Here is a 23,065-nt window from a genome sequence, read left to right on the forward strand (position 1 = left end):
GACGCTACCCTTTGTTGTATCAGCAGAGGTGGCCAATCAATCCAGTTTTCCAGTTTGCCGGAAGCCGCAACCAGTCCTGCCGCATTTGCCGCCATTTCCACTGTCACTCGAGCCTCTGGTATCCGATTACAAGAATACAACAGTTCTTCTCTGTACTCTCCTTTATTTAAGTTTGCGCTTGGTATATGAAGCCGGAGCTGCGGCACTTTGCGGAGACATCCGCCATCACACTTCTACCATCTGGAAAATGCTGGTGAAAGTAGTCTTGTCCCGTTCTCGGTTTGCTTCGAGCCTCATTTCTCCCCAGGTGGTAAATTTTAAGTTGATGCTTGTCGCAATTTCCTGGAATGACAGCCGTCCGAGTCGCCGCTGTGGATAATAATTTTGCTTACTCTTCTACTCCGCACACCGTCTCTATAGGATGCAATTTACCTGTGAGGAAAGATTTCCAGTAGCAGTCTTCCTGTCTGAAGTATCTCAGTGTCAGTGGCTTCACTGTCCCAGTCGTCGAAATATGGAGTGATTACAGAAATATCTCCGCGTAATGATTTTTGGCAGACTCTGCGAAAAGCCCTGAAGCTATAGTTATTAGAAAGCGCCGAGTTTTCTGATTATCACAACACACAGGTCTTCTTCATTTATTATATTTTATACTTTGAAGGGATGTCGACACAAGTGAGCCAGCTTCTTGGGCTAGTCCAATATCAGCAACTTCGATCCCTAAAGTAGGCACTACTGCTGTTCCTATTATCTTTGCTTACAGGAGTTACACCTTCACAGATTGTGAGTATTACTTCGTCTACAACGTCAATCGTCGCATGGGGCTTTCACATAAGAGTGCTTGCAACTCCATAATAAAAGAACTTCTCTTGAATTATTCCGAATCACAGGCTCCACTTAGTACACAAGATTACTTATTTAGATGTGGGTATATACGCAATCATGTGGACGTTCGACAGATTGTTTAAGCCCTCTACTTTCGCTGGACTGGGATCTATGGAAAGGATTTAGAATCTCTGTGCCAAAAACCAAAAGCAGGACATGGCACAAACCAGAAAAATGTACCCACTTCCAAAGGCCTATAGACCGGAGCTTGGGCGCCATGTACGCTGTGGGTCGGAGGGAAGTAAAAGACGACGGCTTGAGAGACTCTCTGAGCCACCCCTGATTCCACCCACCCAGCGCTGCTTAGATCGCTAGCAATCACGTTGACCCAATGCCTACACCCCTCGTGACTATCAGTGAATTTGTAACGATCACGTCCATTCCTGATGATAAGGCTGAAGACGTGTTCCACGGTGAGGCCGGGAACTGTCGCCCCCGAGACCCTGAAGCAGCAGTTCTGGGTGAATGCGTATCTCGTCGAGGAGACTTCCAACAGGCCGGGATATTGCGATGACTCTCCCGAGCGCATGTTGAGTCGAACGGACGAGTTAGGTCCTGTCTGAAGGAAAATCATCCAGTGGTTCGTCGGCCGTACATCTTCTTCTGTCTCCTCCTTGTTCGAGGCGCACCAGTGGAATTGAAGAATGGGCGATGAAAGATGCGACATGACAAGATCCTCCGCATCCCAATGGCACTCGGGATCATACGGATATCGGTCAATGTATTCGGCGACTGGCAGGGACGCGTTGGACATCTGAAGCGCTGTCAGAACTGAAAAGGGATGAAAACATGAAAGTAGACACCTTTCGAGGATGCAGGGAAGGTTGAGTCAATGAGACACTCCTTCATACCTCGCCATTTATAAATGTACCTTGTCCACGACACGCGACCTTTCGACGGCAGTAGAGCCCAATAAAGACGGATCGATAAAACCTATGATGTAAGATGAGCAGTCGCAAGCCAGGCCGGAATTAGAAGACATTACCCGGGTGGTGCTCAAAATATTCCTCGACACATCGATGCGAAAAGCAAGCAAAGAATTTGGGGGTGACAGGAAGTAACCGAGTCAGATTTACAACAGCTGCAATGCAACGAGCTCCGAGTACCTGGAATCAGGCACTTCGGGTATCCAAATCTGACAATACAATGCGAACCAGTTCCCAGCACACACACAAGGATCAAAAATTTACCCTCACCTGTGTAGTACCTGCGCCGCTGATAGTTAATTGTCTGGCAGGCTACTTGCTTATATTGGAGGAGATAGATGAGGTCAAATTTATCGATCTTCACGTCGTTCATATGAGTATAATGAAACCTTGTATCGGCGTCTCGGGTTGTGTCATAACATGCAAAACTTTTTCTTGAGAATTGTTCGACGGAAGTGTTGCGGCTCGGCCCGATGATGACGATCATCGATCAAGGTTTCCTGTGGCTGTGCCATGTCAACCCTGTAAAATGATGTCAACATCGAGCCTGTAATGCACAGGAATTAAAGAACCGGAAACATACGCTAGACATTCATCTCATAAAAGAGGTAGTAATTTTTTGGCACAGTAGCGATCGCATCTAAATTTTATGATCACATCTTTGATGGCTCCCTTCACCACAGCCGAGGAACTCTGCGCATTCACCGAGAAGGCAACTTTTGCTTATCTGGGTCCGTAGCTGGCACGTGAACGAACATCATCCCCTCCCCTCTTCGCGCAAGCACGCGCCCCAAAGTTACCATCTATCCATTGTCGATAGAGTGCCTGTAATGGGACTATTAGTTAGTGGCAACTCGGTCCTCTGGGAAAATTCATGGTCGACGCTAAGATCATGATGGTCGCAAATAGCAGCGCAGGCGATGCGTCCAAGCGTTGCAGGCTATGACATCACCTGTCTCGGTTTCGGATCTACAAAGGTTCGAGCGATCGCAGAGCATGTTCACAAACGCCGAAACGCGTAGGGCTGTAGTAGCGCCAGTCTCGTAAACGGTATTTATTTCCAGACCATCAGCGGTGGATGTATCCCATATATTGGGAGTGGAGTGATTTTCACTGAACGAGTGAACCGTCATGTGAGCCTTCTAAGAATACATTACTGGATAACGGGAGAACAGGCGTTGCCATCGGAATCAAAGAGACGAAATATCTTCGGAAAACTCTCTTGCTAATATGGCTATCTACCGGTTGTTCCATGAGATATGTCGGGTAAACAAGATAACAGGAAATGCGCGTGTTTATTGATGGTTCCCCATTATGTTGACCTTTCCAGTATAGACATTGTCAGTTGCGGGAGCAAGGCTTGTCAACAGTCGCGTTAATCGGAGCAGAAGTCAACGAGAAAGAGAGATTCACTTGCATCACTTCACTATCGATTTCCAGTCTTCTAGATGAGCTGGATCCCATGTGTTAAAAACATGAAATTCTTTCGTGGAGTCTGTGTGATTGACGAGACCGAGCCTAAATTTGGTAGCTTCGTTCTCATGGATTATAACGTTAAACCCACATACGGCTTATGACTCATAGAGGCGTGAATACGAAGTCAGTGAAGATGAAGCAGACCGACGGACTTCGACGACACCCAGGCACTTGCATCTCCTCTGGGGATAACACCTCTGGCGTGGATTTTTATGTCATCTTCCGACCCACTCGACGCGGGGTTCATTTCCCGCTTAGAGTCATCACCCATCCAGGAACTGTGTATATAGTTAACGCTTAATTCTATTCACGGACCGTTACCGAGAGGTGACAATGAAGAAGGGCCCGGATGGATCATATTCAATGTCCTTGAAGACGCGCGGCAAGGACTAACAATAACGGACTTGTGTCAGAGCTATACAGAAAGAGAAAAGATGCATACTAAATCATTCCCATGAATAGAGCACGGGAACGCGCGAAACGACCTTTAGACTCGGCCTTAGAACATCGACGATACTGAATATAGAATTCAAGTGGATCGCGAGCAGCAAAATGAGACCATTTTGAAAGTGCTTAGGGACAGAGCCGATGGTCCAGCAAGACAGTATTTGCATCTTCTAACAAAGTCTTGATATAGCTGAGTATTGTTTTTGCGATGTGGGGCCATAGGGTTGGTCCGCTGTCCCATGACTGTAAACACGCCTTCATTTGAGTGCCAGATTGACAAGCCGCACCGTATACAATGCGACTGCGTAAATATATAACGCTCCCACCCCTTCATGCTGATAAGTTCAGTGAGAGTCCCGGCAGAAAGCGGTTTTCAGCACGCAAAAAGCCGCTATCGAGCATGTCTACTTACACGCTTGTTGTAGAAAGTTCTGTTCGGAATAGTAACGGTGAGTAGGGGTCCCAAGTGAAAGGTGGCTCGTTTCTTCGGTACCTGCACGCTTCGACCTTGAGTATTCAAATGAGTAATGAACTCAGGATGCTTACAAAACTGACGGGCATATGTATCATCCGTCACTTCATCGAGTCCTCGGAAACCTTCCGATTCACATCGTAATGGTAAGGTCCTATTTACACGGATGGTCTACTTCCATTAGCCATATCTTGATAAATCCAAGATGAGGCCGAGATTAACGATGTGATGGTCTTGGGTTTCCTCATCATGATACCTACTTGAGACTGTCCTGAAAAGATAGCCTTACATTGGTTTGACAGGGGCCAGCGGTCAGAGGGTATCTCTTCCGAATGGTATACCGTACGTACCAAAAGAGTGAGGCTCCGAGTCGATAGTAGTTGCGCAGCAAAGGTACGACTTAGTGATGGATTCAAGACACCTATACATCAACCACAAACTGTCACGGGAGAAGTGGAAGTATGTTGGACTTTCGTCGACCCTGTGGGGAGCTAGGAAGACGTGGGGAATGATGGCTGTGTGCATTCCATTTGCCGATACCGTTGGTCGGCAAAAACCAACAAAACCGACTCGAACGTATTTCCTGGTAAGCAGCAGAAATATCCCCGTTTCATTGTACTGAGTAGAAACGCAAGTCCTGCGCGGCACGGTCCCGCCGTAAAGCATTCATGGAACGGCCGAGCGTCTCTCCAGAGTCCAGACCACTGAAGATTCTCAGAAAGCAGTGTGCCAGAATGATAGCGCATCAGAATCAAGTTTCAACCAAACCATACTAGCACTGGCAGTACTGTTTGAAGAAAATTTTCACCCCATCGCAACAGACTTGAAAAGAACAGCTTTGAGGCCCTCGGTCAAGAAGAAACGTGCGTGCCGAACTCGCCCAAAAACGGAAATTTGCGCTGTTCGGCATCCGGTCCGATGCCGAATTCGTCGAACCATTTCTTTCTCGACATCCATGACGGTGGACAACAATGTTGGTAAGGACTGTTCTGCTGCAGGACGTGCTTTGATTAACATTGCTGTAAACAGACTTTAGCCTCTACGGTGGAGCAGAGACCACGAAAGAACCTAAAAGTACACGTTCACCGCGTCGAACAGTTGTAGTGACGCCTACTGCGCAAGACGATGGCAAATCATACCCAGGACCACCGCCCAATCCCAATGATTTCCTTTGGCTCATGACAGAAGAGCCCCACAAATCACGGCGAACTGCTATAATGAAAGTTCATCCAGAGGTGTGTATACTGCCTGTTTCTCGTATCCGTGTCACGGTTGAACTTCGCTGTAGGTCACAAAATTAATGGGACATACTCCAGTGACAAAATATGTCGTCTTCTTTGTCGTGACCCTTCAACTATCTATTGCCATATACCTTCGTAATACCCACCCCCTCTCATGGCGCTTCATTGCTTGGGCATATATTGTCGGTGGGACCGCCAATCATAATCTTTTCCTCGCTATCCACGAAATATGTCATAACCTCGCCTTTCGTGGTATCGCTGCTAACAAACTTCTGTCTACTTTCGCCAACCTCCCTATCGGGATACCCTACTCGGCAATGTTCAAAGTAAGTGGATTTGACCCTTGAGAAAATACGAGCCTCATTTTTATGCACAGAAATACCACATGGAGCATCACAGGTACTTGGGGGAGGATGGTGTCGACACCGATCTGCCCTCTAGACTAGAATTGCTTTGCCTGAACAACGTCCTTGGCAAAGTTTTCTTTGCGTATGTTCACAGTCCGCCTTTTGATACATATGATGAACTCACAGGGCTTTGAAAGGACCTTCCAAATATTGTTCTATGCCCTCCGTCCGACATTCATCAGATCACAGACTCTTACCCGTTGGCATTTCCTTAACATCAGCGTCCAACTGGTGTTCGACTATTTCTTCATAATGCGATTCGGTATACCCTCTTACCTATACTTCATCTACAGTAGCTTCTTCGCCGGAAGTTTACATCCATTAGCAGGCCATTTCATTGCTGAGCATTACCTGTGGGATGGGCTCCCACAGGAGACTTACAGCTACTACGGTTGGCTCAATATCTTCGCATATAATGTTGGATACCACAACGAACACCATGACTTTCCTTCAGTTGCTTGGACCCGTCTTCCAGCTCTTCGCGCCCTCGCACCCGAATTCTACGACACTATTCCATCTCACCCGTCTTGGCCAATGGTGACCATCAATTTCATTCGGGACAAGGATGTGGGTATCTTTGCTAGAGCAAAACGGGTATCCAAAAAGCATCTCGCGATGCAACCAAAAGCCGACGGAAAGGATATGGAGAACGATGATGCCAATGTTTTGAACGCGTCAAGTAAAACCTTGTAATATACTTACATGGAAAATACTATACCTCTTCGACCAGGGTTTCGGAAGGATACGGGATTATTTTTTGCCGAGGCCAAGTGGATAGCTCGGCACTATCCGACACCTGTCGCGTCCATCTTATCGGGTGAAAAGTCGACTGATATGCAGTTCCTCCCATCACAACCCTCTTACAGATCTTTCCCATGGAGCAACTCAAGAATATAGTTGTTATCGGTGCAGGAGTGATCGGATTGACTACTGCGTTGAATATCCAAGAAAAAGGAGGATATGCCGTGACCATTGTAGCTGAAGTCTTGCCATCAGATCCCAAGACGATAAAGTACACGAGTCTCTGGGCGGTACGTGATGTTCTTGTTCTGTATTCAATCCTCTTACTATTCGGTCTCAACAGGGGGCTCATCATGTCAGCCATGCAGAAAATGACCCGCGACAGTTTAGTACGCCCACTCTACGCAGTCAATATGTTTTCCGTGTGTGCTAATGGTCATGAAAGAACTCGACTCGGATACGTTCAAGGTTATGTGGGAACTCTCTGCTCCGGGGGGAGCAGCAGAGGCCTGCTTCTTGCGACTCCCACAAATTGAGTATTACGGTCAGAAGTCGGAACTCGATCCTCACCATCTATCGTGGATGCCAGACGTACGCAAACTATTTGGCATGGTATCATATACTGAGACGTGTACTTTCTAGTTCAAAATCTTACCGGAAAGCTCTCTGGTGCCAAACACTCTAAGCGGGGTGTCGTTCAGCACGCTTACCATCGATACGCCAGTGTATCTCAATTACTTGCTCTCCCGTTTCCTTTCTAAGGGTGGTGCCATTGTCCGTGGAGCCGTCCAGGATATTGCTCAGGTCGTGGAAGGCGGAGTGAGCATCTTTACTGGAAGCAAGATTCCCACGCCGCCTGATGCTGTAATCGTCTGCGCAGGCCTTGGGGCTAGATTTCTGGTGGGAATTGAAGACAAGGACTGTTACCCGATCCGCGGGCAGATCCTGTTGATTAGGGCACCGTGGATCAGGTTTGGTAGGACAATCAGCACGAAGGAAGGGCTTTGGACGTATATTATACCGAGAAGAAGTGGTGATGTGAGTGCCTTCCGAGTATTGCGTTGACTCCGTTACCGACTGGCAATTTTAATACATAGGTCATTGTAGGTGGCACGAAGATCGACGATGATTGGTATGTTCCACAAGACACGTTGCACGTGCAGACTTGTGTTTGATGGTCGATTTAGGTACCCCAACCCACGGCCCGAAACCTCTGAAGACGTTCTTGAGCGCGCGTTTGCACTATGCCCGGAGCTCGCACCGCCAGAGATCCGCGCACAACGGGCACCTACAATTGACGATGTCCGGCCAATCATCATTTCAGAAGGGTGTGGTTTGAGACCCGGAAGGAGGGGAGGTATACGGCTTGATGTCCGATGGACAGAAAACAGCGGAAAGAAAGTTCCTCTCATCAGCAACTATGGGTCAGTGATACGCCGATTGTTTCTCTGAGTTATCGGAAGCTAATTCTGCACGACCTTACTTAGACATGGTGGCCAGGGATTTCAATCGTCGTGGGGATCTGCGTTTTCTGCCACTGAGCTTCTAGAAAATGCATTGAAGGAGATTTAAATGTTGAAGTATATTGTTTGTGAAAGTATCAAGGGTCCGAAGACCTATAAGTAAAAGAATTTGAAATCGATTTGAACGAAGTGCCTATCATGATGCCGCGGCCGGGCCTTGGCTTCCTCTATCTTGTCGAAGTATCTCATGGCGTCTCAAATCACTGACTCTAAGAAGGATATCGTTGTGATCGGTGCAGGTAAGTAAGCCTCGTCGCAGTTTGATTGACGTTAACCTGCTTCTTAGGCGTGATTGGTCTGACGACTGCTCTGCGGATACAAGAAACCGGGAAATACCATGTCACCATTATCGCGGAGACATTACCAAGCGATCCGTTGACCATAAGATACACAAGCCAATGGGCGGTGAGTCCTGCAGTTCATCTGCGCTCGTCCGAGGTGCGATCATATGCTAGGGAGCCATACACTCCGGCAGTTCTCAAGCTTACGTCGACGAAGCACATCCGAAACAATCAGGTCGGTCTTTCTGTTCTATAAATAAGTAAGCCTGACATAAACACTCACGCCGCACGATGCGTTCAAGAAATTGATAATGAAACGTTCAAGATCATGTGGGACCTATCTGCTCCAGGCAGTGAAGCTGAAAGATGCTTCAAGCGGCTCACGAAGAAGTCATACTACGGTGAAGTAAGACCAAAACCACACCTCTTAGAGTCTATGCCTGATGTACGCTTCTATTATTCCTATTTTCAAATCTGGGCATACCAAACTCATCCTAATAGTTTCGATACATAGATCCCGGAGAGCTTCCCGAAGGATCTGTCGAGGGCGTGTCTTTCAGCACCTTCTCGATTGACGTGCCGATATACCTCAATTACTTACTATCTCGATTTCTCGCACATGGAGGTGCAATAGTACGCGGGCAAGTCCAGCATGTGTCCCAGGTCATGGAAGGCGGCGTGGGTCCATTCACCGGTGCAAAGAACTCAAGTAAACCGGCCGCGGTTGTCGCATGCGTTGGCCTCGAAGCAAGGTTCCTGGGTGGTGTGGAGGACAGAGACGTGATCGCAATTCGTGGGCAGACCATCTTGTTGAGGGCACCGTGGGTAGATGAATGCATTCACACCTACGATGGGCCGTTAAGTTACGTCATTCCCAGGCGTAGCGGGGATGTCGTTATCGGAGGGACATTCGTAAAGGATGATTGGTATCCCCGTGCTCGCCTAGAAACAAGCAAAGAGATCCTGGAACGTGTTCTCAAGATATATCCGAAAATCGCTCCCCCGGAAGTACGAGCAGCCAGGGAGCCGAGGGTGGAAGACATAGAGCCTATCTTCATCGAAGATCGGTGCGGTTTGAGACCGGGAAGGAAGCAAGGCATTCGAATTGATGTGGACTCGAGCGGGGCTGTTCCTTTAGTGCTCAATTATGGGTAAGATTCACTTCTTCTTGATCTTTCTGTGGACATTCCTAATGCACTCAACGATACAGACATGGTGGATATGGGTATATGTCTTCCTGGGGATCGGCAAGTCTGGCGTTAGGATTATTGGACGACGCATTGGAAAAGATAAGATAAACTCTGGAAGGCTTAACCATTAGCATCGGGCGCGTTCAATAGATTTGGTCCTACTTTGCTGACCTTACATGCCGTCTACCATCATGAGCTTTGACTCTGGTATCAAGGAGAATCCCCGACGTCAGCAAACTCGTTCCATACAACTCAAAGATCGACGTACAGTACAAGATGTGATAATGCAAGAGGTGATAATGCATAAGATGTGGTAATACATACGATGGGGTGACTCCCGACCTCGTTCGCAGGGATTTATGCACAAGATATAATATTTCATAATGCATATCGTTGCCGAAAAAGTTTGGCAGAGATATGCATTATCACATCTGAAATGATACCGGATTTGGAGCATAGTGATGCACATGCACCTGCTAAAATACCATATGCATTGGTGCGAAACTCACTAAAATTGATCCTGTTAGGACCAAAATGCAAATATGTAGGAAATAGAGCAGAAGACGCGAGAAAATACCCGAATTGGGTGCGGCGCATCCCATTGTCATAGGAATGTCACGTCGTGTGACAACGTGTTCGTGCATATGATGTGATAGTGCATAAGCTGAGGCAGCTCCCGACCGTATGCATTATCGCATCTTGTACTGTATCAAGCATGTCGCCGTTGCTCATACAAGTCTTCATTTGGATAAGTGAAGCACTGGGCAACCTAACGTATTCTAGTTCCATACAGTTGGAAAAGAAAGGCCAGCGGGGACAGTGACGCACATGACAGAGTTTCTTAGCAGTTCTTCTAGACAGTCCTACGAAACCTAAGTCAAATTTACAAGAAGGGGCAGAACTCATGGCAAGTTTATAGATGAGTGGCATGGTAACCATGCTTCAGGTGTCAATTAGATTTAGAGCATTCTGTAACCAAAACTCGTGCCTGATTACGCTCAAGGGTGATACTCAGCCTTCAACTCAGCAAAGCCAAGCCGTGGCTGCAAGTTGTCAGATATCTCCCAACCACCCAGATCCCACCGTGTAAAAATTGCGAATAAGACCCACACCGATGAGCCATCCATTTCCAGAGGTCCTAAACAGCCCGTCAATGAGATAACTAGACAAGAAGTCCGGGGAGATATCCTTACGGCTCGAACATGGGCCAGCAATACTGCTCCTCCGTGTACCCCGGCACAATCAGGTCTGCAGGACGGATAGTGATCGTACCCTCCGGAAGGGTCATGGTCATGTTGAAGTCCAATTTACGAAGATCCTCGCATAATGGTCGACCACCCTGCTGTATGAAAGTGTAGTTCATTCCAATGCTTGCGTAGATATCTTCAATGTAAGCCTCCGGCACGGTTATCCTGGACGCGCCAGTGTCCCAGACTGCATAACTCTGCACATATACGGTATTAGCCTGTGTACTCCCGTTCGTATTCAAACTAAAGTCGACACGGTTGATATAGGTGGACCAATAAATGAGCTCGTTGTTGTAGTCGCTGTAGCGTTGGACATTAAAATAGGTCACGTCCGTGCTGTTGTACTCCGTGGAGTGGCCGCCGAATTGGACGACGCCATTGTTTGGGGACAAGTCTTGTCCAACATAAATGGCGAATTCATGTGCCTCGAGGATCTCTGGATTGAAAAGACTCTCAAGGAGAGAGGCGTGGACGGTATCCCTATACCGCTGTGAGTAAACCTCGCCTGGGTCAAGTGAAAGACGTACTCGGCGCGAGGGAAAGCCAAGCCAAGCATTCCGTCCGCATCGAGCCATACCCAATTGGAGTAGTTGGCGAGGAGGGTTCGTGTGGAGACTCCGGTTGAGGTGTTGGCAAGGGACAATGCATCGGTGAAGACCGTACTGTCTTCAAAATGAGCACGATAATTATTATTCAAAGAGAAACGTACCCGGAAACGGCGCCACCGAGATAGTTGACATCGAGAGTTTCTCCCGTGGCATTATAGGTTGAAGATTCAGATGGGATATAGGCCGTACGGTTGGCGTCTGAAATTGGGCACGAGTCTATACATGACTGGCTCAGGACCCATGTAGGGTCTGAGCCTGTGTCAAGCCAGAGATTGAACTCTCGTGGAGGTGTACCCAGCCTAGTAGGATACAGCGACATCAATCAGCCTTCCAAACGCCAGGCAAAATAACTCACGATATGGGTATTGTTCGATAGCCTTGCTCAGTTCTGCTAATGGGCACCGTGAAAGTGGTGGGCCTAAACGTACGGTAAGAAAAGTTTGCTGGAGTTTGAATGGCTGCATTGTTCCATACCTTTCTTGACAAAACGCACCGCCCAAGGTTAGTAGCAACCACAGCGTGTAAATGGGAAACATTTTGGAGAAAAAGCTTGGGTGTGAATGGTCATTTTATACCGCGCTCTTCTCGCGACCTCGCGGCTGCTTCGTTAGCCCGACCGACTTTCCGAAAAATTTCCGGCACTAAAAGCGTGTCAGAGACATGACCGAGATCCATGGGGAAGGCATAGATGAGCTGGGCATGTTCGACGCTCAATTTTCAGATGGATGAGGAGAACAGCGATCACCGCCGGTGCGCCATGAGTCATGATTATTTATGAGAACACTGAATGGCGTGATTATGCATGTCCATTGTCCAACATATAGCTCGACGGTCAATCTTTGCCACATAAAATGCAGGAGTATGTGACGTAGCCGTCGCGTAGTCGACTTCAAGGTCCCGAGGAAAATATTTAGTTACGGGGAAAATGCCGGATTTGAGAAAATGGACAGCGTCATCCGTTCCCACGTTGTTGCCTGTGTAATAATCTGCGTTTTACGTGTCGTTAAGTATTCCATGGTGAGAAGCACAGCTCTGCTCGTATATACAGGAATGAGATGCGTGGATTCTTGATCAGAATTTTATTTTCGGTCACTAAGTATTTTCTCCATTGCGGTTTAAAAATGGGTGACAGGACCGGGAGTTGAATAGCGTTCCACTGAGTGGTACCACCGCTCTGCTCTCATTCAAGAGAAAACATTGCTTAGAAGAGTAAAGAGTAAAGAATCTAGAATCTACATGCTAATCGTCGCAAAAAAATCAAAGAAAATTATCTGAGTCGACCCAGGTTCGAACTGAGGACCTTCTGTGTGTTAGACAGATGCGATAACCAGCTACGCCATCGACCCATGTCACTGGGCCTTAGTATTACGTAATTCAAGAGATCAACAGTACTCCTCACAATCGGTCTCATACTTACACCTTTACTTATCTTGGTGTTCTGCTGCACACTTCTGTAGCCCGTTCTGCCCAAATTTCACGAAGAATTGCATCGTTCAATGAGCCGCAATGAGGATATGACAGAAGGTCCGGATCCGCGTCGACGTCGTTCGAGTCCAACAAACCAGATATAGATCTATGGGAAGAGAAGAACAATCCCCCGCAGTGCTACGTAGTAAGATAGTAAGTGTGAGAAATATCGCGTCGCTACCAGCATCCTCTTTACGTCACAGGTGTCGAGAGGTGGCCTGCCGAATAGTCAAGCGCCGCTGATAGTTGTGAAGATCGACTCTCGCATAAGAGTAGAGTTCAAAGCGCAGTACGGAAAACGGTAGTAACTTTATTAGAAATGCTTTTTCATCTGTTCGTGAACCACTCTCGCCTTACTTCATCTATTTAATTTTCACTGATCCTGCTTGTTTATCTTCAAGTTGGAGAATCAGCGTCTAGCTTTTGATTGATATCGATCAGTGTACGATCTGGGCCGTAACTGGGACGCTTGACCGCGCTTGACATCACGAGAATCTGTACTCGCATGTTATTTATGTAAGACCGATAGGCGCCATACGGATCTTTGGTGATTGAGGTTATATGAAGGCTGTTCTTCTTCACTACCGCTGGTCTTTCTGGACGAATTGCGCTCCATACAGTGTTTACACCAATGCGACAGACGTTCAACTTGACACAGCTCCCTCCGCGCTGTACTCAGGTCTTGTGTCTTGACTTTCTTACCCTGTCTTCAGCTAGGCGGCGTTATGTTTGCCCCTGACAAGCGATAGCTAGAGCTAATGTTTGATGCTTCTTCTCAGGAATGCGGAATTCATTCGGCTCCATCTAGGCGCTGCAATTCATTTCTCTAAGCGCCGCGCGCTTATCATTGGACGCCAAGACAGCTGACCAGGCTGTAGTCGTATATAAGTCGTTGAATAACTCGGTTACAAGAGCATAACCCCCATCTATTTCACCACTACACCTGTGACAAGATGCGTCTCTCTCGAGCTTTTGCATTTCTTGCCACATCCCTGGCCCTTGTGCCTCAGGCCCATGCAGGCCCCATCGCATATGGCATTTGCCAAACTGGTAGGTACACAATCAACATCTGTGAGCGTTATCTGATCGTCCGAGATGTATAGGCTGCAATACCGTCGTGGTTGCGTGCTATGCGGCTGCTGGATTCACCTTCGGGACAGTCATCGCAGCTCCTGCAGCTCCTGCTGCCGTTCTCGCCTGCAACGCTGCGCTGGGAACGTGCGTACTTTTATCTTTAAAACTAATATTGCATTTAGAGGCTTGTACAGATGTTCCGCTGCCTGCGCTACCGTAGCTCTTTTGGCTCCGACTCCGTGAAGATACATGAATTGAGGGTATCATAGTGCAAAGTTCGTTGAGCAATGAGAATTCTACATATGTGCCGTTCCGTGATGAAAGTCCGCGTGTCCATACACTGAGTGATAGAGAGGAAGAAAGGAAAAGTCCATGTAAGTAAAAGAAGCCTAACGTCTTTCATTATCGTCATTACCAGCCCTCCGAACCAGCACCTACAGAGCTGTTCTACATGAGTGTGATCAGTCTAAGGGCATCAGAGAAGGGAGACGAGCCTACTGTTTGGTCCTGTCGTTTGGCTTCTGAATACACAAAAATCAAAATGAGAAACACCTCATCTTTCGCAAGCCCCTCCCGGGTGAGTTCGAGTGTAGTGGGAGTGGGCTTGGAGAATATATGGGGTCTAAAAGGAACGGCGAAAGTTCCGGCGACCTCGTCGTTTGGAAGAATAGCCTACACGACATGTAACGCTGGCCGACATAGTGAGCGATGCACGCACCTTCCAATCTTCATAATTATATCTTAGCGAGTACTCGTTTCTACCTTCTTCCCATTTCCAATATCTGCATCTATGAAGCAGGCAACATATAAGAAATATATATATGTTACTTCTAGTGAATGACTTACTTGCGAAATGGTTTGCCCCCATGCCTCTTGATATCAGAGAATTTCTTCTTGTGTCCAAGGATTTCCATAACCCTGTCCTGCCAGTGTATTGCTCCAACGGTCACTACACCACCTGGCCCTGGATTGGCGTCTTGAAGAATAGTCAGGTGTCGTCCACGAAAGTTGAAGGTCGTCTTCAAGGTGTACAGCACGGATGAATCTACAGAAGAGCGAATTTGTGCATTCACGACGTTATTCTTGTTGTCGAAGAAGGCCTCCATATCGCACAGCACATAGGGTGGTAGTTCGGAGGCAAACGCACAATAAATAGATACATATGGACCCACATGGACGCGGAATTTGCACATGTTTACCAGAGGGGCCATCAACCGTAACCGGCAGAAAAGTTCTTGAACTTCTTCCTTGCCTACTGCTGCACTTCATTCGATATCGACTTGACGTCGCTTGACGCTGCCAGAGGCAGCACGGGAGGCTTCGACGTGTTGGGAGGATTGGTATACCCGCTATTGACGACTGATTGACGTACTGAGGATGTCTGAAGGAATCCAGATTACGATTCCAGGTGCGTTTTGCTTGTTTATTGTTCTATGGTCATTTACTGGAATCTTCAATAGATTTTGAGGATGATGACTATAACTCCTCTACAATCCCTTTCGGTCGGTCTGCTGGGAACCAGTTTGGATTTGGAGGAGGATTTGGGGCGAGCGCCAATGGCTCAGGCCAGGATTCACCTATGTTAATGACGCCGACCGCGGACAACAGAAGCTACTTCAATTCCCATGCTAGAGGGGACTCTGTCACGTCTGTTGACTCCACGAATTCTGCCACTGCGCGGTATCCTAACAGGTCTCAGACCTCTTTTGTTCATTCGTCACATTCCTCCATTGCGGCTTCCAGCTCTTCCAGCTTTCCCAAAAAGTCTTCCTTTGCTTCCTTGAGGAATGCCTTCAAGAGCGGTAAGAATACGGAGCTACCTCCCGTACCGTCTCTTGACTATCAGTCTAATTCCGTGCTGAAGAATGCTTTCAACCGCTCCACCTCTTCCCTGAACAATGTTTCACCGATGCCAACCTCTGCAAAAGGTATACCACCCGCTATGAGTCCCCAATTTGGTAGACCAGCTACCCCCGCTTCTGCCGAACCTAGATACATGCGTGGTTTACCGTCTACTAGATCCAAGAGCCATTCCTACGCCAAGTCGTACCACTCTCAGTCCGGTTCCATATTCCACATATCTGATACTGGTAGCGATGGGCATGGACAGTTTTCATCTTCCCCTCCACCTGTGCCGCGATTCCCAAATGGCATGGTTCGCTCCGAAACGCCAGATTTTGAAGAAGACAAGGTAGTCATGGATCCTAAGACGCCTTCGGACTATGCACTACATGCTGTCTTCATCCGGTTTGCTAGCTTGGCTGAAGGGAAAATCGATACGTTTCTACGGCAAAGTTTGGTGCGTCATGATTTTTCGGTGGTGCTTTTTTGATACTAAATCAATCGCAGGAACAAGAACCTTTGCTGACTCGTTTCATGGGGCCTGGTGTCGATTCGGCGTTTGACGAAATTCTAAACTCTTTAGGCAAGATTGCGCAGAAGCATGCAAAGCCTGTCGTTGACTCCGTTATGCGATGGCGAAAAAGTCAACTGGAAAATGTCGGCTCGGACATAATAAGGTTTCACATGGCTCAGTCTCCTCCTGGCGCCGTTCGCACAGTGCGCACGACGGGCGTTCCTGCTCTGCTCAATGAGCGCAAGTCACTGGCAGCGATTTATATCATGTGCCATGCTCTAATCGCGGTACTGCAATCGTTACCGAAGGATGGGCTAGGAGAGGCCCTGGGCTATAGTCTGGAGAAGACCACTTTCGAACAGTTCAAGAAACCGGACCTCAAGCTTCTGTTGCAGTCTGCGAATCATCGTACTAATGCAGAGTTGTACGCCACCATGCTGGGACACTTGGCTAACGTCAGGTAAGCAGTTGTCTACGCTGGAATTGAACTCAGAACCAACACCATTTTACGAAAAAAGATTTGTGAGCATTACAGATCGGTTCCTTTCGGAATTGGGGCCGGTTACTCAGGGCCAAGTTACTAAAGATGACATGAAATTTGAGAATCTTGTCAAAGGTATTAAGCACGTGAAGTTGAAGGTATATCGCTTCGCTTTCCCCTAAGGTCAGAGTCTCATGAAAATTCTCTAGGTTTGGCCTCCGGAGGATTTTGAAGAAGGTGCTGAGTTTTTGGAGTCTTTCGCGAAATCCTTTGCCCATGCCCATGGTTTCAAATTAAAGTCTGCATTTGCTGAGACTCTAGTACAGATCTTGCATCCGATAGGAAAGGTACGGCTAATCATGAGATCGGTACAACTCAATCTCAAAATGCAATTCATAGACTGCTCAGGCCGAAACTAACAATCCCATGTGGGCCAAGGCGATCGAGATTATCTATCCAAAAGCAAAAGAGATGATGTCAAAACCGCGGTATTGGAACGTGGCGTTTCCCCTGGTAATCACCAGTTTATGCGTTGCTCCAGAAACCTATTTCCGGAAGCATTGGGTGTCGTGCTTTGAATCAAGCTTGTCCAAGCTCAAGGTACGATTATATTTCTTTCAATCAGTCGGCCATTATCTCAATATTATGTAGGAGAAATCCCTTCGGGTTCCAATCATGAATGGTGTCATCCGCTTGATGTGGACATACCTCTATCGATGCCAAGAATCCGCTTCCACGACTACCACCAAGTTGGACAACCTACTCAAACACTTTTTCCCACCGAATCGGCTTACCATTTTCCCTCAAGATGACGGCCTTGACCCACTGATCTACATCACCCACTTCATCTTGTCGCGACATTTCGATTACGGGAGAGACCTCTGCTTTGAACTTCTCCAAGAATCCGCCATCAATTCCACCAATCTTTCCGGAGGAAATGTCGCCAATGTCCTGGCCTTCGAACGAATGACTGTTGCCATTCAAGCAATTATGCTGTCTTTCAGACTTATTGAGGTGGAAGCTTCTGCTCCCTCCTGGCCTTCTAGCAGCGACTTCTTTTCCCCGGTCCCCACTGAAGATTATAGTTCATCATCTGAATGGCTTCCTCTCTCCGTCTTGTCCAGGTCATCGTTGCAGGACGTGTTCGATCGCATCGGTTCGGTCCTTGTTATTGTAGCGAAGTTCTGCTCTAACGCAGTTGGTTCATTTTCCGTTCTCGATGACCAATGGGCGTATACGAGTACATCGTATGAGGAAACTCATAATCTTATTGTGAGGCGCCATCCGGAAGGAGTTCGTATTGCCTATCTCAATCATTTTCAGTCCCAGATCAGCACCTTGGCTGCATGTTTCCAGACGTGGCCACGATTCCTGCATTCATCGATCTCCATCTCTGACGCCGTTGACATGCTCTTGCGCGGTGTCATTCATATCGAGCCTATCCTGACTGAAATTGCCGGTGAAGCTGTACGACGCTTCATGGCAGATCCCGTCCAAGCTCTCGTAGTTCTTACGAGATACAACACCTTTCTTTTCAATCCTCCGCGTTCCTTGCAAGATGGTATTGGGAATAAGTTGCTGGTCGAGTCGGTGCAGCTGTTGTCTTTGTGGGAAGAAATCGTTGAAAAATGGATCATCGATCTCATGCAATCGCCACGAGAGTCCTATGTCAAGGAAGAGAAATCTATTTGGGCAACGTGTCACGAACTCGAGGCAGACGTTATGTTCTTATTGACGCATGAGGCAAGCGGAATCCACGACACGGGTGCGAAGATCGCCAGGCTTTTGTCCCAGCTATCTGAAAAGCTGTGGCCTGAATCGTCAAATCATCCTGATGGTTTGATGTATTACATATCGCTGCTTTGCAAAAGCACTGACAACTCTTACTTCACTGGCTTCGATGAATTCCTTGACGAGGTTGACATTGATCGTCTACGACAATGGCGGGAATCCAAGAGAACTGATAAGCTATTGAGGGTAGCTGAAAGCAAGACGGACAAGGACCGGAAGCTATGGCGATTTATATATTCGACGTTTATGCACACCTGCGCGGACAACGCTGGACCCACTCTTACAGCGTTCCGGGACACTGTTGTATTTGCCGCTTCCCGATATCATTCTACCGTGTCACATCTTGCAGGGCTGACAGGGATAAACACGCGGGTGCCGGTTGGTCAGTCTAGGCCGCCAGATGGGTTTCGCAAGGTCAAAGACAACAAAGCTATTATCGACCAATGGTATCTTTGGGTCAAGATTCTTAGTTCGACTGCCACACTCCCCGAATCCTCACGACCAGCTTTTACACAGCTGGGTCGAGAGCACTCCCGAGCGCCGTCAGATGTTAGCTTTGAGCGCGAGCGTCTGACGACGACAAGGGGCTTATTTCGTTATCTGACACCATTTTTAGACTCGGAATATGTTGCATTCCGTGATGCAGCCGTTCTTTGCATTAGTTCTTTCCCATCCAGCGCCTATCCTCAGCTTCTGGAAGATTTGAGTCTTCTCGTAGGACGTCAAGTATATGATGACCCTCGAGGCAAGGCAGGCATTGCAGTAGCGGTGGAACAGAACATGGGCATTCTCGCTGCGCGCTCGCCTAATGATACCAAGATTGGAGTTGTTTTTGGTGACAGAAGCCGTCGACAGGAACGTCTGCACGCAGCTGTCGCCAGAATTTACTATCTGACAGCCCATTATCTGCCACAACAACGATCGACGGGAAGACAAGCTGCATTAGCGAACGTACTCAAATTTGTTCGTAATACCCAGGCATTCCTGGGCGCTCCAGAAAATCGGGACAGCCACAGTTTCCATCGACTACGTACTTATTTCTGTGGTATTGTCGAAAAGGTGTTTGATGGTCTCTCTACGCTGGAAGGTTCCGATAGATTCATTCCAGGGAACACCCATCTTGCCCTCTATAGACTGTGTGAGGAGTGGTGTATCCTTGGCCCTCAGTCTGAAGTAGTGAAGCAGCGCTTGGCCTCCATGCAAAGGACTGCGGCGTCAGACCTTCAATCTGAGGGTGGCAATGCAGTCGAGACATTTAAGAAAGAGTCCGATCTCTTATCTTATGCAGCCATCGGTGCGTTGGCATCATTATGTGTATGTGTTATCATTTCTTTTACTATGTGACGCTGACTTTCTGTCTCAGCCTAAGGCTTTCTCTCCGCCTGGTGTTTCGTCTGGGTCACCATTAGAACGTTCTTCGTCGGAGAATCTCAAGCCTCTGACCGCAACTGCTGTCCTCGATCGGCTTAGCTCGATTCTTGCATCAGAACATGTCCCATCGCAGGATCGCGGCAAGTGAGTTCTCTCGGACAGTAGCAAATTGCGGCCTTTCTGAATTCACGTTTTAGGCGAGCATTGAAAGCACTGCTTCTCGCGAACCCCAAAGAGTCCACTCTTCTTGTTGAGTCGGTGAGACGCGCTGTGATTGGCGCTGATGACAGCGAAACATGCAGTAGCCGCTTCTTTGAGGTCGTCGTGGACATGGTCCATGATACGGACGCCCATGGCTTTACCTTTGCCCAGATCGTGTGTCTAGGACTGTCGAACCTCTGTCATCAACGTATCGAGGTTCGTCGTCAAGCTTTCAGTATGCTTGAATCAATCCATCGCCAAACATCCGACCTACTCAGCATGTCACAATTGGAAGCAACGGTTGAAAGCTCAGCGTCTGCCATGTACACTCATGCGCATGCCTTGGTATCCGAATTTCTTGCTGGAGCGCACCCAGAAGAGGCATTAAACATACTTTCGGAGTTGGGAACATGGCTGCCAAGTATGCCAGCGTCACCATCCACTGTCATTCTCCTCCTCTTCCAAAGTTTGGAATTCTGGATTTCCAATATTCCCCTCATGACAGACGATAAAATCGGCCTGCGGGAACATGGCCATTCAGCGCTCTACCATCTGCTTTGCCTAACCTTACGGTATGCAAAATCGCACACTGAGCAAGTCATGGCTCTCTGGTCGAAGTTGGTCGAGCATCCCCATGAAGCAAACGGCCATGCCACTGTTCGGTTTCTTGTGGAACAGTCGCACAAAGTTGGAAGTATCGTCTTCGTCAATTGTGCAGCCAACATTGTCGCGTGCATCTGCCAGACAGCCATCGGGAGGGCTATCTATGAAGATTTATGTACGGTGATTGAGCCCGTGCGGGTGATACCCACGATAGACCACAAATTGGCCTTTCCAACCGCTGGCGATCTGGAATTGTGGTCCGATCTAGATGCGTTGTTTGCAGATAAGCAACCGCGACTGTCTTTGGGTGGCGCTCAGTTCGCATGGCTTTTCCTCGCTGATGTTGCTCTGCAACGGTGCTGGGAGCTTCGGCCACAGCTACCTATCCTCCTTCACTCCATTTTTATCCACATCGACCATCGGACTCCTTTTGTACGGCATAGAGCACAGTATATGTTGTTCCAGATCTTGCGGTCGTGGGCCCCCGGTTACGATGAGCTCCAGGATCGTTCCTCGGATCGGAGTCGCGCATCCATCAAAAAAGCTATCAATGACATGGAATCGGAGGCACCAGTAAAGTATTGGAGGGAAGATGAGACAAGTCGGGAATGTGAACCGAAGATGACGTGGTTATGTGACCGCGTTTTGGCCATTCTAGAGCCACTTTGTCCGGGCATTAGAGAAGCCTGGGGTACACTGGCTTTGGAATGGTGCACTCAATGCGCTTTTCGCCACCTCGCTTTCCGGTCCCTGCAGACTTTCAGAGCACTCATGCCACACACCTCAATAGGAGACCTCGCTAGTCTTCTTGGCCGACTTTCTCTGACTATAGCGTCTCCTGAGGATGGTGTTCAATCATTCGCGTCGGAGATACTTTTCACATTCAATGCACTCGCCGCTCATGAGAATTTCAACGTTTCGTTGTTTCCTCAGATGTTCTGGTGTGCATGTGCAGCTCTCTCCACAACGGTTGAGAAAGAGTTTTATAATGCGCTCTGCTTTGTCAACACTCTCCTGAGCAGGGTCAATCTCGATGACCCAAGCACATCCGAACTCTTCCTCAATCACCGACCGAAAGATTGGATTGGGTCATCCGGTCTACAACCTGCACTGCTTGCTGGCTTACGCTCTTCGGTGACCAGTACGAAAACCATGGAAATCCTGCAGACCATGACAGTGTTCAAGGACGATACACTGATTGATCCTACGGAGGGACGCGTCCGTGATCTGTACACAGTTTCATTGCCTTGGTTTCTTCATGCCATGTCTTCTGATAAAGGTCTAATTGATGAAGACTTGTCGCGTTTCGCGGAGAACATCGGGGAATTGGCGAAACAAGAGGGTAGACAAAGCATTGGAAAGATCATGTCCTCTTTTGCGAAAGGCCATTTTAGGACACGAGACGACTTTCTACGTCAATCAGTGGCTAGCTTGCGAGAGCACTACGGGGCTACCTCCTGGACGCAGATAGTGACCCTTCTTTTGGGACTGGCATTGAACCAGGAACGGTGGTTGCGCATTCATGCCATGCAGATCGTGAAAGTTCTTTTTCAACAAACCCGAAGCCCTGTTGAACGTCTCGGTTCGGAGATGCTTATGCCGTTGCTACGACTGTTGGAGACTGATCTCGCACCGCAAGCGCTTGATGTCCTAGAGGAGCCCATGACTATGTCTGGAGGCCTGGCGGCAAAGCATGTACTGAGGATGAGCATGCATGCTCGTAACCTTATGAAGGAGGATCAATCCGCAGCGATCGTCTTTGGAGTTCCAGAAGACTCTGGGTGGTGCGTGGCTCAAGCAGACACTGTGCGTGAAACTTGTCGTGCCAATATGATGGGTGTTTTCGACACTTGTTCGATGCCATCACGACCGTCTCGTATTGACTTCCAACCAGAGGAAGTTGAAGCCCTCGTCACACGCAAACCTACAGAGGAAGACTTAGGTGGTCTTGTGCAGAACCTGCATGATCTCACGACATTCTTCCAAGATGAACCATCCCGCCCAGCCCCCATGTCCGTACCCAATCGCAGATTAGAAGCCCGTGTAGCTGCTATCCTCGCGAAGTCAACTGCTCCTGAAGCGATTTCCGATGTACCTCCAACCCCCTTTGTTGACGTGTTCCGGGTTAGCGCAGTGGAACGCTCAGACGATGACTCGGACGAATTTTCTGACAGCGATGAGGAAGCGGATGCTTTTATTTTTGATTCTAACGTTTTTCATAGTGTTCCAAATGGCTCTCGATATCATTAGTAGCATCTTCTCACTGTATATTGCATA

The 23,065-nt window shown here is 48.1% G+C and overlaps 8 protein-coding genes and 1 non-coding gene across 9 annotated transcripts; 5 read left to right on the top strand and 4 right to left on the bottom strand.

Moving 5' to 3' along the window:
• Nucleotides 1–780: 780 nt before the first annotated feature.
• EV420DRAFT_911466 (uncharacterized protein) lies at nt 781–1,902 on the bottom strand. Its single transcript, XM_060483962.1, has 3 exons — nt 1,871–1,902; nt 1,757–1,818; nt 781–1,639 (listed from the first exon to the last, which is right to left on the bottom strand). The coding sequence occupies exon 3, from the start codon at nt 1,637–1,639 to the stop codon at nt 995–997; it is 645 nt and encodes a 214-aa protein (XP_060325648.1). The 5' UTR covers nt 1,757–1,818; nt 1,871–1,902; the 3' UTR covers nt 781–994.
• A 3,259-nt stretch (nt 1,903–5,161) lies between these two features.
• On the top strand, nt 5,162–6,547 carry EV420DRAFT_1622578 (dihydroceramide delta(4)-desaturase; the record flags this gene model as incomplete). The annotated part of the gene is made up of 5 exons (XM_060475820.1): nt 5,162–5,183; nt 5,236–5,441; nt 5,495–5,773; nt 5,824–5,936; nt 5,992–6,547. The coding sequence occupies 5 exons, from the start codon at nt 5,162–5,164 to the stop codon at nt 6,545–6,547; spliced, it is 1,176 nt and encodes a 391-aa protein (XP_060325649.1).
• A 94-nt stretch (nt 6,548–6,641) lies between these two features.
• On the top strand, nt 6,642–8,247 carry EV420DRAFT_911597 (FAD dependent oxidoreductase). The gene is made up of 7 exons (XM_060483963.1): nt 6,642–6,885; nt 6,939–6,984; nt 7,041–7,186; nt 7,238–7,633; nt 7,693–7,727; nt 7,783–8,019; nt 8,083–8,247. Exons 1-7 carry the CDS (start codon nt 6,730–6,732, stop codon nt 8,165–8,167), a joined length of 1,101 nt encoding a protein of 366 aa, XP_060325650.1. The 5' UTR covers nt 6,642–6,729; the 3' UTR covers nt 8,168–8,247.
• A 6-nt stretch (nt 8,248–8,253) lies between these two features.
• On the top strand, nt 8,254–10,087 carry EV420DRAFT_1571171 (uncharacterized protein). Its single transcript, XM_060474311.1, has 6 exons — nt 8,254–8,357; nt 8,405–8,523; nt 8,574–8,634; nt 8,702–8,844; nt 8,901–9,550; nt 9,610–10,087. Exons 1-6 carry the CDS (start codon nt 8,306–8,308, stop codon nt 9,695–9,697), a joined length of 1,113 nt encoding a protein of 370 aa, XP_060325651.1. The 5' UTR covers nt 8,254–8,305; the 3' UTR covers nt 9,698–10,087.
• A 140-nt stretch (nt 10,088–10,227) lies between these two features.
• EV420DRAFT_1767907 (aspartic peptidase domain-containing protein) lies at nt 10,228–12,376 on the bottom strand. Its single transcript, XM_060480943.1, has 6 exons — nt 11,919–12,376; nt 11,800–11,862; nt 11,546–11,743; nt 11,364–11,498; nt 10,783–11,316; nt 10,228–10,727 (listed from the first exon to the last, which is right to left on the bottom strand). Exons 1-6 carry the CDS (start codon nt 11,978–11,980, stop codon nt 10,643–10,645), a joined length of 1,077 nt encoding a protein of 358 aa, XP_060325652.1. The 5' UTR covers nt 11,981–12,376; the 3' UTR covers nt 10,228–10,642.
• A 340-nt stretch (nt 12,377–12,716) lies between these two features.
• Nucleotides 12,717–12,790, bottom strand: EV420DRAFT_t231. The gene has a single exon. It is a non-coding gene; the product is annotated as a tRNA-Val (tRNA).
• Nucleotides 12,791–13,744: 954 nt separating this feature from the next.
• Nucleotides 13,745–14,344, top strand: EV420DRAFT_911665 (uncharacterized protein). Its single transcript, XM_060483964.1, has 3 exons — nt 13,745–13,961; nt 14,015–14,129; nt 14,168–14,344. Exons 1-3 carry the CDS (start codon nt 13,865–13,867, stop codon nt 14,226–14,228), a joined length of 273 nt encoding a protein of 90 aa, XP_060325653.1. The 5' UTR covers nt 13,745–13,864; the 3' UTR covers nt 14,229–14,344.
• On the bottom strand, nt 14,310–15,122 carry EV420DRAFT_1571177 (uncharacterized protein). The gene is made up of 4 exons (XM_060474312.1): nt 14,832–15,122; nt 14,704–14,773; nt 14,484–14,657; nt 14,310–14,432 (listed from the first exon to the last, which is right to left on the bottom strand). The coding sequence occupies exons 1-4, from the start codon at nt 15,089–15,091 to the stop codon at nt 14,397–14,399; spliced, it is 540 nt and encodes a 179-aa protein (XP_060325654.1). The 5' UTR covers nt 15,092–15,122; the 3' UTR covers nt 14,310–14,396.
• A 240-nt stretch (nt 15,123–15,362) lies between these two features.
• On the top strand, nt 15,363–23,038 carry EV420DRAFT_1716674 (cell morphogenesis N-terminal-domain-containing protein; the record flags this gene model as incomplete). Its single annotated transcript, XM_060479700.1, has 9 exons — nt 15,363–15,393; nt 15,446–16,284; nt 16,335–16,801; nt 16,860–16,980; nt 17,032–17,169; nt 17,222–17,422; nt 17,474–19,927; nt 19,977–20,128; nt 20,182–23,038. 9 exons carry the CDS (start codon nt 15,363–15,365, stop codon nt 23,036–23,038), a joined length of 7,260 nt encoding a protein of 2,419 aa, XP_060325655.1.
• Nucleotides 23,039–23,065: the final 27 nt, after the last annotated feature.

The sequence above is a fragment of the Desarmillaria tabescens genome (assembly GCF_030435595.1).
Source record: "Desarmillaria tabescens strain CCBAS 213 chromosome Unknown EV420scaffold_48, whole genome shotgun sequence".
NCBI classification, from domain to species: Eukaryota; Fungi; Basidiomycota; class Agaricomycetes; order Agaricales; family Physalacriaceae; genus Desarmillaria; species Desarmillaria tabescens.